At 36.4% G+C, this 14,916-nt stretch overlaps 1 protein-coding gene across 3 annotated transcripts in view; it reads left to right on the top strand.

Annotated features, from left to right (window-relative positions):
* Window positions 1–13,647, top strand: part of LOC106078396 (U11/U12 small nuclear ribonucleoprotein 25 kDa protein-like) — a 15,201-nt gene extending 1,554 nt beyond the window's left edge. For 2 of the 3 annotated variants that reach the window (XM_056015991.1, XM_056015992.1), the window contains exons 3-6: window positions 291–414; window positions 2,499–2,604; window positions 2,967–3,041; window positions 3,216–4,310. In XM_056015991.1, the coding sequence (XP_055871966.1) occupies window positions 291–414; window positions 2,499–2,604; window positions 2,967–3,041; window positions 3,216–3,273 (363 nt within the window). In that variant the 3' untranslated portion in view covers window positions 3,274–4,310. Of the gene's footprint in view, window positions 1–290; window positions 415–2,498; window positions 2,605–2,966; window positions 3,042–3,215; window positions 4,311–4,825 lie in introns of those variants that run through there. The other variant, XM_013239253.2, reaches the window with a different exon arrangement.
* Window positions 13,648–14,916: the final 1,269 nt, after the last annotated feature.

Raw genomic sequence — 14,916 nt, 5'->3', positions numbered from 1 at the left:
GATTATTTTAAAATCATCCACTTAAAATTGTAACTGCGGAAATAATATCAGTTCAGCATAGTTAAACATGTTGAGTTTTTTTTTTAGTTGCCCCAAAGTAAGTAAAGTTGCCGCAAGCAAGCACATTATCACTATTCAGGCTGGTAACTGATTATAAGCTATAAATACACAAATAAGAATGTTTATATTTTCAGATTAAAATTTTTCTGTGTTCTAATATTTAATAACACTACATTTATATTTTTATTAGACTATATATATACAATTTTTATGTGACTTTTTTTCCACAGAATGACCCTTTGCTTCGAGACCTTGATCCCCATGTAACCCTCGAAGAAGTGAATTCAATGATAGCTCTAGAATATGGCCAGGCAATGGTAGTCAACGTCAGAAGGCAAGACAATGAAATTGTCCGTAAGTATACCTCTTGTCACAAACTTTTTTCTTTGAGTTTTATTATCAAAAGTATTTCCAGCAGGTCTCACAAATATTCTAAATAATCCTGATATCAAAATTAAATATCAATATCACACTACAGTGGATCCCTGGACACATTGGCATCATGGGAAATGAAAAGGCAGATAAGCTATCAAAGGCAGGTTCATCTATGGCACAACCAGATAGACCTGTTAACTACCTCACCCTAAGGTCAATGTTAGAGTGGCTCAACCAATGGGCATCAGGAAACACAGGCAGAGCCATGTACAAAGAAATGACTACGCCTAACAAACTGGACAGTATTAACTTCCTCCCCCGCAAAGAACAATCTGCAATCTTCCAACTAAGAACAGGACACACACCACTATTAAATTACCACCTGAACAAAATAAACTCCACACAACTCCCCCTTTGCAGACACTGCCCCACCCCTTTGAAACCGTAAACCATATCCTCTTTGAATGCCCCTCCCTAATCCACCTTAGGCTGAACCTACTTCCACTACTGCCCAACATAACCAACACCCTGTACGGCAGTGCTGAACAACTGAAGAAATCAGCACACTTTTTTTCCTTGGCACAGTCTGCAAAAGAGCTCACAGCTCAGCAGCAATAAAGCTGGCTAGAAGAAGAAGAAGAAATAATCCTTAATCACCTAAAACATATCACACTGAGACCCCACAATAAAGTAGGTTATTACTGATATTTAATTTCAAATATGCTAATGGTAGTCTAATCAATTCAGAGTTGAAAATTCTAAGTTTTTTTTTTATCTAAGCTAGAATTGTGCTTTATTCACTTAAAAAACACTTAAGTAATTGTTAGTGCTGTTAAGCATCCTTTAATAAAACTGTTACCACTAATCCACATCACCTGTAAACATTTGCTGACTTTTTATATAATGGATTCTCAAAATTGTTTGTCTTTAAGTTGATTTTAATCTACCACACAGCTATACTGATTTAACTGTAATTCCCAAAAGGGCTGCTATACCTATTTTTCTGTACTAGACTTGTATGTTTCTGAATTGCATCAGAATATAAAAATATTGAATCAATAGTAATTGAAACCATTGTAACGGATGCATGTGTAGTCAGATGTAGCTGAAGTATTTCTAGAAGACATAATTAGACTAAGTGCGTGTGTACCTTGTTTGATGTATTTTCAATCCGCGAGTTCTTCATGCACACGTCACAAATATAGATAAGGTACTAAACAGGAACACAGACTCAATGACCAAGTTGACTCAAGATGAACTTCAAACTAACGTTTAATATTGAATGGGCCACAGTCTAGTCTGTCACTATAGAACGATGTTATCCCCTCAAGAGTCTAGCGGTAACTGGTTCCTAAAAGTCAATCTTAACCTCTAACCCCAAAGTCTATGTTGTCATTCTAAAATATCCGTTCACTGTAAGTACATTAAAGTGCGTAACCCAAACCCAACTAACTAAACTAGCTATCTAACACCATTAAAAGCCACGTAAATGTCTGCACCCATGTGTTTGAATTGACTTTGTGTGATTTGGAGTGGAAAATTCTTTTTAAAAAATCGCAACAATGTTAAACCGGGCTTTTTACTGTCCAAAACTTTATTTAGTGTAAGACTCTTAGGATTTAACAAATTTTTGGGAATATTCGCAAAAAAAGTATGGCTTGTCTTTCAAGTACTAAATGGTGAAATGCAACCCAAATTAAGAGTTGACATTTGATGTTATCTCAAATCACGATGACAAGGCAACAAGGAAAACAATATACCACACAAAATATGTTGCCAAAAATGATGTAATAGTGTCTAGAAGAAAGTGGCGCTTTTTGAACCTATCTAGAGAAGAAGGTGGCGCTATTTGAACCTATCTAGAGAAGAAAGTGGCTCTATTTGAACCTATCTAGAGAAGAAAGTGGCTCTATATGAACCTATCTAGAGAAGAAAGTGGCTCTATTTGAACCTATCTAGAGAAGAAAGCCGCACTCTCAATTTGTGTACATTTTTACAAATAAACTCCACACAGAAACTAACTGTGACATCATGTTTACCCATTTCTGTGTTACCATTTCCAGCCATTGTTGTTACCCAGAAGGCCAGAGTCATTGATCTGAAGCATGCAGTAAAGAGACATTTTACACTGAGACAGATCAGAACAGGAGGCAGTACTCACATTAGCTGGTTGGTTTCATTGAGTTATTTAGTTACCTCTGATAATGTTTTGCCTTTATCCACGTTCAATCATAGTATCATATTTTAATAAGTAAAATGTATGTCAGTTTTTTTTATCCCCAAAACTGAAATATTCAAGATTTTCTTGTGCAAATTGTGTCTCCTTTTTCGTTGGAAATTGTTTTAAATACCATTATTCCATTTTGTCATTGATTTAGATTTTGGAGAACTAGTTTATCATATATGGTATTATAATGTATGGTAATCCCGTCTACCTTTCGGAATAATTTTATTTGTATCTGAATAAATCAAATGAAAATTGTTCCTTTTTAAGTTTAATATCTATAAATCATTTTCTGTTTTGTCTTCAGGAAGTACATCTGGAAACGCTACTGGCTTAGTTACAATGGTGAAAAATTAACAGATGATAACAAAAAGCTAAAAAAGTATTTACATTTTTTTTTAGTTTTTACAATTTTAAGATAAAGATAAGATATTCTAAAAATTATTCAGTATCATCTTTTACTTGTCTACTAAGACTAAGCTGTGTAAGTTGTTATAAGTTTGGGTAAATGTTTTTATTAATTGTTGAATTATTTAAAAATTTATTTTCGTTACAGCTATGGGATACGTAACAGAGATAGTGTCACATTCGTTAAGAGGCTGCGTGAGAGGTGATTTGTCTTCCTAGTCTGCTGCCACTGTGAGTTAATGGAACATTTTATTTTGCAGCTATTTGTCAAGTTTTAACACTTCAAGCTTTGTACACAACATACTTTCTAACAGCCAGCTACTGTGTAGTTGTTTGTAATATGATCACCTACAGTGACTTATTATTTTGTTATTTTGAGTAATTTATGTCCTTCAATGTCAAAAATATTTAGTTTTGTGGGGCTTGCCAAAACATTTTTACTACAAAATTCAAAGATGATTCACAGTACATGTAGATACTTTTTACTAGTAACAAATAAGTTATTGAACTAAAAATGTAATATCCTCCATTGCGTCTGGATCTTGATTATTCTCTTGCTTATTTCTTGTTTCTTATTGCTTGTTACTTTCATCTAGTCACTTTTTCATTGTCGAGTGATTTCTGCAATTAAGTTTTAACCCTTTGAAACCATTATCTACTGTACAGACAATATGACAATAATTCAATACCAATGTTGTTGTTTTTTTAAGGCTGTTTAACCTTTTGATTTCATGTGAAATGAATACTTTGCAACAAAACTGTTTTGGAGATCTTCTGTACTTGTTTCATTTTACAGTTTAATCAATGCAAGCTGCTGGACCTGAAAAATAGGCTGACTTGACCTTTTGTCATATCTGTCCACTAACTCCCTTTGAAATTCTTAAGAACAAATCTCTCTAATTCCATCTGGGCATAGTAGGGTATTCTGAAGTTTAATAAGAAATATTAATTCTGAGTATGGACTATTGGTCTTGTGTTAATCAGATACATTTCTTGTGCACTTTTCTGATATATTGTTGGTTGCAAAAGCAAGATCTGAAGTGGTTGACATTAACCAAGCTCTTGAGAAGAAAGTTAGATTGTCATCAAGTTTTTTGTAGCAAAATAAGTCTGTTTTCTGCCTCCTTGTCTTTGATTTCTTCTGATTTGCCCCAACTTTACTGTTCATATTCCTTGTAACCAGACATTCTTCACGGTTGATAATTTGTATACTGTCAAGATTAAGTTTCTTTGGGGGGGGGGGGGGGGGGGGGGGGGAGTAGCAGTTGAAGATATTTAGACTCCCCCCTGGAAGAATGAGCTTTGTACCCATTATTTCTAACTCTCAATCTCTTTGTAAATTTTTGTGAGAGCACTATCACCCACACCTCTTTAGGGATGTTATTTTATGTAGCTGTTACTTAAAAAAAAAAAGTTGTTAAAATCCTAGGTCTTCCTTCTCTGTCAGATCTAGAAAAAAATTGTTTCTAATTCTTTATCTGCTCCTTTATTTTCTTTTTTCTTTTCATATATCTTGCCATGGTGAGTTCATGTTTTCTGTCTGCTTCTTTTCATTCTCTATTTCTTTGTAAAGACGCCCTACTGGGTGAGTCATATCTATGCACCTCAGTCTGTGACCAAGGGGCTAGAGTCATCTAAGCAACCAGACTACTCTTGTCTCAACTGACTAACCTAAACTAATTAAAAAAAGCAATATAACAAATTTAATTGAGAATAAATATTTGATATATATGATATATATCATTTGTTTCACAGCAGGTTGACTAGTGTGGGCCAACGGCTCGACACAGTGTTACACTTGAGATCTCGATGGCTGTGATAGTATGGGCGCCAGCTCACACTAGGGGATTCTTTTGTAAGTGTTTATAAGGGAGGGAGTGTACCCTAACCCACTGCACTTTTGCAAGCCAATACCATCACTTGTGTTTTAGTGTTTGATGTTACATTGTATACAAACTTGAGCCTTTAACTGCCAGCCTCTTTCTGTCACGAGGATCAAAATAAAAGTCAGACTCGCCGGCATTGAAGATCTTACTTGGGTTTGTGAATAGAGCAGGATCTATGCTATTGATACACTCCATGAAGGTTCTAAACCATTTCCTGCCTAGGGACATGAGGGTTCTTGATGCTAAATGCAGCTAAACCCAGACACGCCATCAAAAAACCAGACTTGCCAGCATTGAAGATCTTACTTGGGTTTGTGAATAGAGTAGGATCTATGCTATTGATGCACTCCATGAAGGTTCTTAACCATTTCCTGCCTAGGGACATGAGGGTTCTTGATGCTAAATGCAGCTAAACCCAGACTAGCCATAAAAAAAACAGACTTGCCGGCATTGAAGATCTTACTTGGGCTTGTGAATAGAGTAGGATCTATGCTATTGATGCACTCCATGAAGGTTCTAAACCATTTCCTGCCTAGGGACATGAGGGTTCTTGATGCTAAATGCACCTAAACCCAGACTCGCCATCAAAAAACCAGACTTGCCGGCATTGAAGATCTTACTTGGGCCTGCTGTGAATAGAGTAGGAGCTATGCTTTTGATACACTCCAGCCCAGCCACCGCTTTCTAATGAGTACAGTGTCACCTAGAGATATGATCTCTCCTGTCTGTTTAGAGTCTTGTGCTTCTTTCCCTTTCAATGTCTCTTGTTGTAACTTAGTATAGGCTCTTCTGTGAGCTTCCTTGCGTCTATCAATGTGAGTTTGGAGCCACTTAATGTCAGGCTCTGTACTCACATTGTCTGCCTCTGTCCTAATAAGAAAATCAAGTGGAAGCTTGGGTAGTCTGCCGAACATTAGCTCTTATGGAGCGAATCCAGTGGCTGTATGTGGGGTACAGTTGTACATAAAAACTAACTCTGGGATTTTGTCAGGCCACCTTTATTTCTTGCTGGGTGGCAACGTTCTAAGCAGATCATGCAGGGTCTTGTTGAACCGCTCACACTGCCCATCGGCTTGGGGGTGGTAAGGAGTGTACGTAACTTGTTAATGCCTAGGGAGGAACACAGTTCGGCAATTAATTGCGACTCAAAGTTTCTGCCTTGGTCTGAGTGGATCCTCAGTGGAACCCTATAATGTAGAAACCAATCTTTGATGAGGACCCTAGCAACTGTACTAGCTCGTTGATTTTTCGTGGGAATGGCAATTGTATACTTTGTAAATACATCTGTAAGGATGAGGACATCTTCCTTTCCATCCGTGGAAGGTTCTAACCTGGTAAAGTCAATGGCTAAGATTTCTAGAGGCTAGTATTCTACCAGCAGGCCCCTTTGGTATCCGTGTGGGTAGTTTAGCCTCCTGGCATCGTTCGCATCTCTGTATATAGCTTGTCACATCATGATACATTTTTAGCCAGTAGCATCTTTGTCTTAGTTCAATAGTCCGCTCCCTTCCTTGATGCCCCAAGGAGTGAGCTGATGATATTACTTGTTCACGAAGTTGGCTGGGAGTAAGAACTGGTTATAGGTCTGTCCATCTTGCTGATACTGCCTATACAAAATGCCATCTGATTCCTTCACTTTCTTTTACTGATTTATTAATTAAAACTATAAGAAATGAAACAAACAAACAAAAGACAAAGCAACAAATAAAACATTTTTAAAGAAAGGAAATAATTTTAATAAAAAAAATTATTCACTCTCAACACACAAATCACAATTAAAAAATACTATTCAGTTTGGGCCCATTTACCACCAGCTACACACTGAATCCATTGTTCTCCATGTGTATCTTCTGAGAACATGCCATTACAATATATACACGGACTGTCTTCATCATCATCTAGATTCGATGATTTGCCTTTTGATTTCCTTGCTTTGTGCTGATTTGGGACACATTTTGAAGTGGACGGCTCACCTAGTGTCTGTTTGTATGGTGAGCACGTCATAACAGCGGTACATCCTTTGCGTCGCCCTTTCCCTTTGCCTCGTTCACAATTAGCCACCGGGAAGGACTAATGTTAGCTGGTCCCCAGGATTTGTTAAGAGGTTCCTGATCACCAAGTTTTAAATTTGAACTGCTGGATGTCGATGGTAAATCCATCGCAGTGTTAATTTCTTGTTCCCCAATTTCTTTTGATGCAGGTGCTACCTGTGTACATCTGTCGTCTCCGCTGCCTTAAATTTTGTCTTGCCAGGTTTATTGCATCTAGATTTTTTGTATGTGAGGCATGTCCATCTAAATTATTGAAGCTGGGTTTAACTGACTGGGCTTGACAAAGTTGATAAAATGTCGAAGCCATTGTGTGAATAAATCCAACTGAATCCACCCAGTCTTGTGGCAAGCATAAATGGATCCAGGTGGTGCTCCATCTTCATCCGTTGTCGAGGAAAGATAAACATTGGAGGGACATAATCACCAGCTGCACTCATGCATATCACTGTTGTTCCTGTCTCCCCCCCCCCCCTCTCTTTCAGCTGATGACAGGATTCCAATTTGCTTTTTCTCTTTTAGTGCTATAATTTTAGCATTGTTAGATTGCACTGTTGTGATGCCTTTCTCATCCATGTTATAAATTTGATTAGCTTTGAATTGCTTTAAATCTTCTTTTTCCAAGAGATCAAAAAATTTCCCTAATTGACTTTGTTACAAGCAGTAATTCGAGCAGCTGAAGTTGATTCTGGACTTTGTAAAGAAAGTTCTGGGTGCATAGTTAGAAATTATATTAGCCAGCCTTTGCTTGCCATTTCATTGTCAATGCTGAAATCAGTCTTAATATTGTTCATTTTAGTGGTGATAAATGCTGTTGCTCAATGTACACGTCTCAACATAATAAAATGTGAGGTATTGACCTGGTTGTAAAATCAATAGTTATTAAGTCCAAATTTGACAATGTGACATTTGTGGATGAGAGACAAGGTTCTCATACACAATAATTTATTCAGGTTAGTTCTTTTGATGAGATATTGTATAATTGTATTGTATAGATAAAGTTCATTACTCACCTGTGTAGTTAATTCAAGACGTCGTCTAAGTTAACATAATAATCATATGGGAGTAAGAGTTTCATTGAGCTTCTGTATTGAATTCACTGTTAGTAGAAAAACTTCGTGTGTGACCTAGTTCAGGGGTCGGCAACCTTTTGAGTCGGAAGAGCCAAAAATTACAATTAACAAAATTTTAACGTTTCTAAAGAGCCACAAGACTTTTTTTTTCTTTCGAACATTTCGTTAAGAATTCTTTAAACTGACGATGCTGTTAAAAATCTTGATTAACAAATTCATGACCTCAACTATTTCGTCCGGAAATGCTTGGACACAAAGCGCTTCTTGGTATATTATGCAGTGAAACGTAAAAATTTCATGGTTTAATTTTGCGCCACAGAATCGTAGTCGCCCCGTTATTTTTTCCTGATATACTTCAGGCTCCATCAGTTGCTATTGAAACGATTTATTTATATCAATTTTATTGTCTTCAATGTATGTTCGCACCCTATCTTTTCCTCTAGTTTGTCACGAGAGCGGCAGCAATCCTAGAAGCTCTTCTTTTGGAACTTGGGAACACATATACCTGACAAAAAGGCCAACTTGTGCCGTGTCTTTTATGTCGTAAGACTCATCTATATCAAGTGATAAGGCAGAAGAAAATTGAATATCTTCCACCTGCAAATATGTTACTTTTCAAGACATGGAGAGGGGTGCGCTGAAAAGCGAGTACAAGTGGCTGAGAGATAGAATCGAATCAGAACAATTTTTTAAAGTAGTTTTTTTTTTATAAAATAAATAATATTTGCACATGGAACTAAAGAGCCGCAGCTTAACATCCAAAGAGCCGAAAGTGGCTCTCGAGCCGCAGGTTGCCGACCCCTGACCTAGTTGTGTGTAGGGTCATGGTACAATTTAGGTCAGTTACTGAGAAACTTGTTTATTTTCCAAGGATCAGCGTATTAAAATATTAAAAGAAACTACTTCAATAGTTACTGTATAGTTTATGTGCCACATAATAATTCAATCAATCCTTTGTTTTTCATGAGAAGGCCATTTTGGAAATATGGTTCATTTGCAAGGTTTGGTTGATTGTTTGCTTGAGCCTTCTTGTACATTCTTTGTAATATTGAGTCTAGCTTCTGTTCGATCTTGAATTCGTCATGTTTGAACTGTTGCTTTATATTGGTATTATCAGTTAATTCACTGGTAACTGGTTCTAAGTGATTCTGTATGGTCTGGATATTTGCGTTTGCTATGGATTCATTTGGGCTAATTTGTTCAGATTCTAAATGTTCGTGTGGTTTGGACAAATACCTGGTAACGACAGCATATCATTCTTGTCTTAGTTCAATGGTATTTGCCCAATCAATGAGTTCTTGTGGAGTGCAGTCTCGGACTCCTTTTACCAATGTTGAGATCCACTAGTAAGTTGCCAGCAACCAAAGCTTCAGTTTGACCACTAAAAAATGGTGTTGTGATGTGTATCATGGCTTCAGGTAGTCTGCTAACTGTACCATTGAATGCTGTGGCTTCAACAAAGTTGCCTGTGAGTTGATTTGGCTTGACAAAGTTTTCATGTATTATTATGGATGTACTTCCGATGTCACGTAGCACTTGCACTTTCTGATTTCCTACCAGACCTGGGTAACATTTGAGACCCTTCGTCTTGGCTATAACAGCCATTGTTGAGTGTTCATTGCTATCGTTTCTGGTATAAAAGCTTTTCTTGTGTACATTACATGGTTGTTTTGAATCTTGAGAATGGCTTCTGTAATGATGTCTGTCATTGGATTTATAGTTTCTTGTGTACATTACATGGTTGTTTTGAATCTTGAGAATGGCTTCTGTAATGATGTCTGTCATTGGATTTATAGTTTCTTGTGTACATTACATGGTTGTTTTGAATCTTGAGAATGGCTTCTGTAATGATGTCTGTCATTGGATTTATAGTTTCTTGTGTACATTACATGGTTGTTTTGAATCTTGAGAATGGCTTCTGTAATGATGTCTGTCATTGGATTTATAGTTTCTTGTGTACATTACATGGTTGTTTTGAATCTTGAGAATGGCTTCTGTAATGAGGTCTGTCATTGGATTTATAGTTTCTTGTGTACATTACATGGTTGTTTTGAATCTTGAGAATGGCTTCTGTAATGATGTCTGTCATTGGATTTATAGCTTCTTGATGTAGGCTTGTCAAAGTATTTGCTTCTGTAATAAGGTCTGTCATTGGATCTATAATTTCTTGAAGTGGGTGTCAGGTTTAGGAATAGCTGTACACAATTAATGTCCCGGGGTTCCACCTGACAAGACATCACTCACACACAGTCATACATAGAGTGACCAACTATGTGAATAGTTTAAATAACAAAAATTAAATGAATTTAATTGTATGAAACTGATATATGTGTATGTACAATGAAGATGATAAATAGACAATATATATATATATATAATATATAAATATAAAGATATTATTCAACAATTAATTTAAGCACCTTTGCTACTGCTATCAACTTGTCACCCTGGTTTCATAGTCCACCGGACTCTGACCGACTGGCGTCACAAAACTGCCAACCTCGCTAATAGTAAATTTAGACCTCAGGTGATCGCCAATTTGACAATGACACTGAAAACTGTAATATATATTTCTGAGACGGCAAGCGACGCCCACACTAGCACAGACTCGAGCTCAGTATATACAACTCCAACACTGGCACCCTATAAACGAAATAAACACAAAACTTAACTTCTACTCTAAAACTAGAAATAGTGACAACCTCATACAACATACAATAAGACATATCACCAACGAATAACTCACCCTAAACAGAGTCCAAAAATCCTATTGAATAATAAGTCTGAGAAACTAGTACAGACTATAGATATAATAACATTTTACGAACCAACACACCGTCCGTTCCAACCAAAGTCAGAGGGTGAACTGCCTCATGACAAAGAATGACCAATAGATGTCACCGGACTTAGTGACGTAGCAAAACAATTCAAAACAAACATACAAGGCACTCTCGCCCCGTACAAGTACTACGAGTATAGGAAATAAAAAGAGTTAGGATAACTACGCGACAGTGGGATTGTCAGAGTATTGATCTCTGGTATTGTTTCTTTCTGCATTCATGGACTTGGTGACCTCTCAAATGGCAGTATGAGCATTCAATTATTTTGGTGCGGCATTGTGAAGCAATATGACCTTTATTGTTGCATCTATTGCAAAATATTTTTTCGGTCTTTGGATAATGTGGAGTTCTTTAATCTTGTGAAAAACAAAGTTTTCTTCTGCTGCTGGTTAGACTGGCTTGTTTGGGTAGGCAGCTTTGTATTGTCTTATAATCTTTGTTAGAGTTTGAACATCTGGAGGGCTTCTTTCTATGATGTTATCTGGAGGGCTTCTTTCTATGATGTATGACTGGATGTCTTCAGCATGAGCACGGGTAATGCTGTCAATTATTAAATGTTGTCTGAGTGCTTGGTAAGTGTTGTCCTATTTTGGCAAGAGATGTCGTCAAACCACATTGTCATGTTTGACACAAATATTTGAGGATCATCTTCTTGTTGGTCTTTCACCATAAAACTTCTTTCTGTAAATGTCTGGAATTGCACCGTACTGGCGCAATAATGCTTCTTTGATGTCTTTGTAAGTATTGCGTTCATTGAATGATAATTGAGAACAAATGTCAACTGCTTTGCCGGTAAGTAGACCAAGGAGTGAGCTGGACCACTGCTTTTCTGGTAGGCCAGACGCTGTTGCTAACTCTTCAAATCGTAAAAGATAAGAGTCGATATTGTCTTTAGATTCTTGGAAGGAAGCTATTTTGGACATAAGTTTGTATCTGTCGAATACATTGGTGCTTTCTCGATTTGTGTTTTGTTTTAACTGTCCTTTAGTTTATTTTCTTCAAGTCGGATGCTTTGCTTTTCATCTTCCAGTTTCTGTTTTTCAAGTTCTCTTTCTTTTTCTTCTGCTTCTCTATCTTGTCGTTTTTCTATTTTTTTTTAATTTTTTTTTTTTTTGCTTGAAATTCTCTTTCTGAGTCAAGTTACTGTTGAGCCCATGTAACTTGTTCATGTGAGGTATGTTGAGCTTTTCTGCTTTATCAAGTAGTTGTAACAGATTCATTGTTGTTGAACTTGACAAGATGAAACAATTAGATCTATTGGCTTTATGAATATATGAGCTTGGATTTCGAAGATGTCAGCTGATAAGATGAGTTAAGCCTTACTTGAAGATGTCAGCTGATGAGTTACTGTGACGTGATGTGTATTCTATATAATGTCTAAATCTCTATATTAACTAGTAGATTCGATGAAGAAGATCTCTTTGATTCAAACACAGAAACTTTAATTCTTAACTTGGAAGCACGAACGTATAATACAGCATTTACAAAGTGAACTGTATCAAGAATATGAAATATTTAAATCAACTACTAGATTTAGTACAAGTACAAAACTATTGATTCTAACTCAAGAATAATATACGTCTTGCCTCTATCAGATTCAATCCACGACTGATTTCTAGATCCCGCGTCTGTTCTACCCACGTGTCTGTCTTGACCTTTTAATTAACATAAATGCCTAAACAATCAAACCACCTCTCCAACCAATCAAATGATTTACTATCAGGTGTTACATGCGTGATCGCTACGTCATTGGAATTTCCTAGGTTGAACTAACCTTGAGGAGTTTTATTTTAAATTATTTAATATATATTATATTAAATAAAATATTTGACAATGATACGTGACATTAAGACATGGTTATATTTTACAATGTTTGTTCAATTTTTCTTCATTTGAAATCAAATTTTTATTGACAATTGTAAATTTGAAAGCAGCATCTGAATCCTGTTCCAGCCCATCACCCCACAAACTGGCTCATAATGAGTGTCAGTTTGCCAATAACACTTTACAATAGGCGTCAGCGCCGTTCTCAAAAACATGCCTATGACTTGATCTATTTTTGTTTGATTAGTCTCTATAGTTCTTATACACTTTATTATTCATCTGCATATTTTACAACCAATTCTAGCATCAGTAAGAAAATTAAAAAAAAAATGCATGAATGAATGAGCTTCACAGTTTTTAGGAAGCTCTAGTACTGTGCTCCTGAAAACTCAGTCTTACTTGGCTTAATCCTTTAGACTCCCAGAGCAACATTGAGCTTCAACAGTACTTCACCATCTAATTTTCTTCTGGGCCTCGTTCATCATGCCATTTTGGCTTCTGGCTGTTCTGATCGCCACCATGATTGCATTGATCTCTCAGCGTTTCTCTTCTCCTGTGGGTTCCAGTCTGTTCTGTACACTCATTGAATTTCTTTCTTAAACTTGCGCTTTCTACCATCTGGGGGAAAATAAAGAGTTCTTCTTGAAGGTGTCCTTAGAGCTGCCATTACTCTAGAATAGTGTTTCCTAGCCTATACTTTTCAAGTTTCTGTTTTTTTTTTGTTGTTTTTTTTTTGTCGTTGTTGTTGTTTTTTTTAGAATCCTGCGAGATGCTTTGTTAGTTCTTTTATATATTTCATTTTAGATATTTTTTTATGTCTTGTTCCAAGATTTCGTGTAATGAAATCCAGTTAAAATGTTGAGTTGAAATTATTTTGTTTCTAAATAAAGTTGGAAATCCTTCAACAAACATTTTTTTATGTTTTTTTTTTTGTTGTTGTTTTTTTCTGTTGTTGTTGTTGTTGCCAACTAATGTTTTAATTTTGTTTGAAAGCATACTGTAATATCATACCAAAAAAAAAAATCTCAGGTACCCTTGTACGTACTAAGAAAGATAACCTACAAACAGAACCTTAACGTAGTAGTTTCCCTTTCATTAAAAAAACATCTATAGAGACTTTGGCAAAGTGTGTGTGTGTAACTAAGACTTTCCAAAAAGTTCTTCAACCTTTTGCCAACAGGGCCAAGATGCTGGAATCCAGTGTTTCTCAAACTGTGGGGCGTGCTCCATTTGAAAGATACTTTCTATTGGTCCAATCAAATGAAAATTCAGTTTGATTACCATTGACCACCTCACTGTAACTAATGTAACAATAACAATATAGATGCAAATACGAACAACATTCACACATGAAACACATACATACACACAACCAGCGCTTTATGAATTAGACCAGGGGTGGGCAACCTTTTTGGATCGAGGGCCGCATTTCTTTAAATTTGAGAATGGCGGGCCGTATATGTAATACAACTTAGAAAGATAATCTAGCTAATTTTTTATTCATAGTTACACTGTATTATATTCACGTTTCTTTTTTTCGAAACTCCACGTTAAGGAATTACAAGAAAAGTTAGCAATTTTTTTAATTAATTTTTTTTTTATTACTGTTGTCTTTTTATATTACAATAACCCCCACTAATATACAGTTGTACTTAATGTGCAGTATTTTACTTTTTACACTCGTGCATAATGTTCCGGAACTGTGGAACTTGCTTACTAGTTGTTACCCTTGTGATTGCTTTCAAATTACAGTTAGTCAAAATCGACCAGTAATTATACTTGTTTAGTTTCCCCACACCCAAAATATAATGCTTGTTCACTAGATGAGACAATATATGTTCCGGAAGTTAAATGTCGGGACGAGGGAAACTCACCCTTTTGGAGCATCACCAGAGAATGCTGACCATGTCCTTCAATGGTGCATACTAAATCAGAGACCCGAACAGGACTCTGGCCCCAAAGCCATCCTATAGAACCAAAACTATTCGGAGAGCTGCCTGACCTGGAAACCACTGCGCGGTTCATCTTAGATACTGTTCTGAACCCTCCGACATGTAAAATGAGAACAAAGAAGAAGAAGAACGGATGTATGTGTACACAAATAGTGTGAACAGCAGCACATTTTGTAAAGTGTTGACAAACTTATTCTGGCACCCATAAGACTCCTGTGGAAGTACT

Source organism: Biomphalaria glabrata, chromosome 17 (assembly GCF_947242115.1).
Source record: "Biomphalaria glabrata chromosome 17, xgBioGlab47.1, whole genome shotgun sequence".
NCBI classification, from domain to species: domain Eukaryota; kingdom Metazoa; phylum Mollusca; class Gastropoda; family Planorbidae; genus Biomphalaria; species Biomphalaria glabrata.
This window is presented reverse-complemented; position numbering and strand designations above follow the sequence as displayed.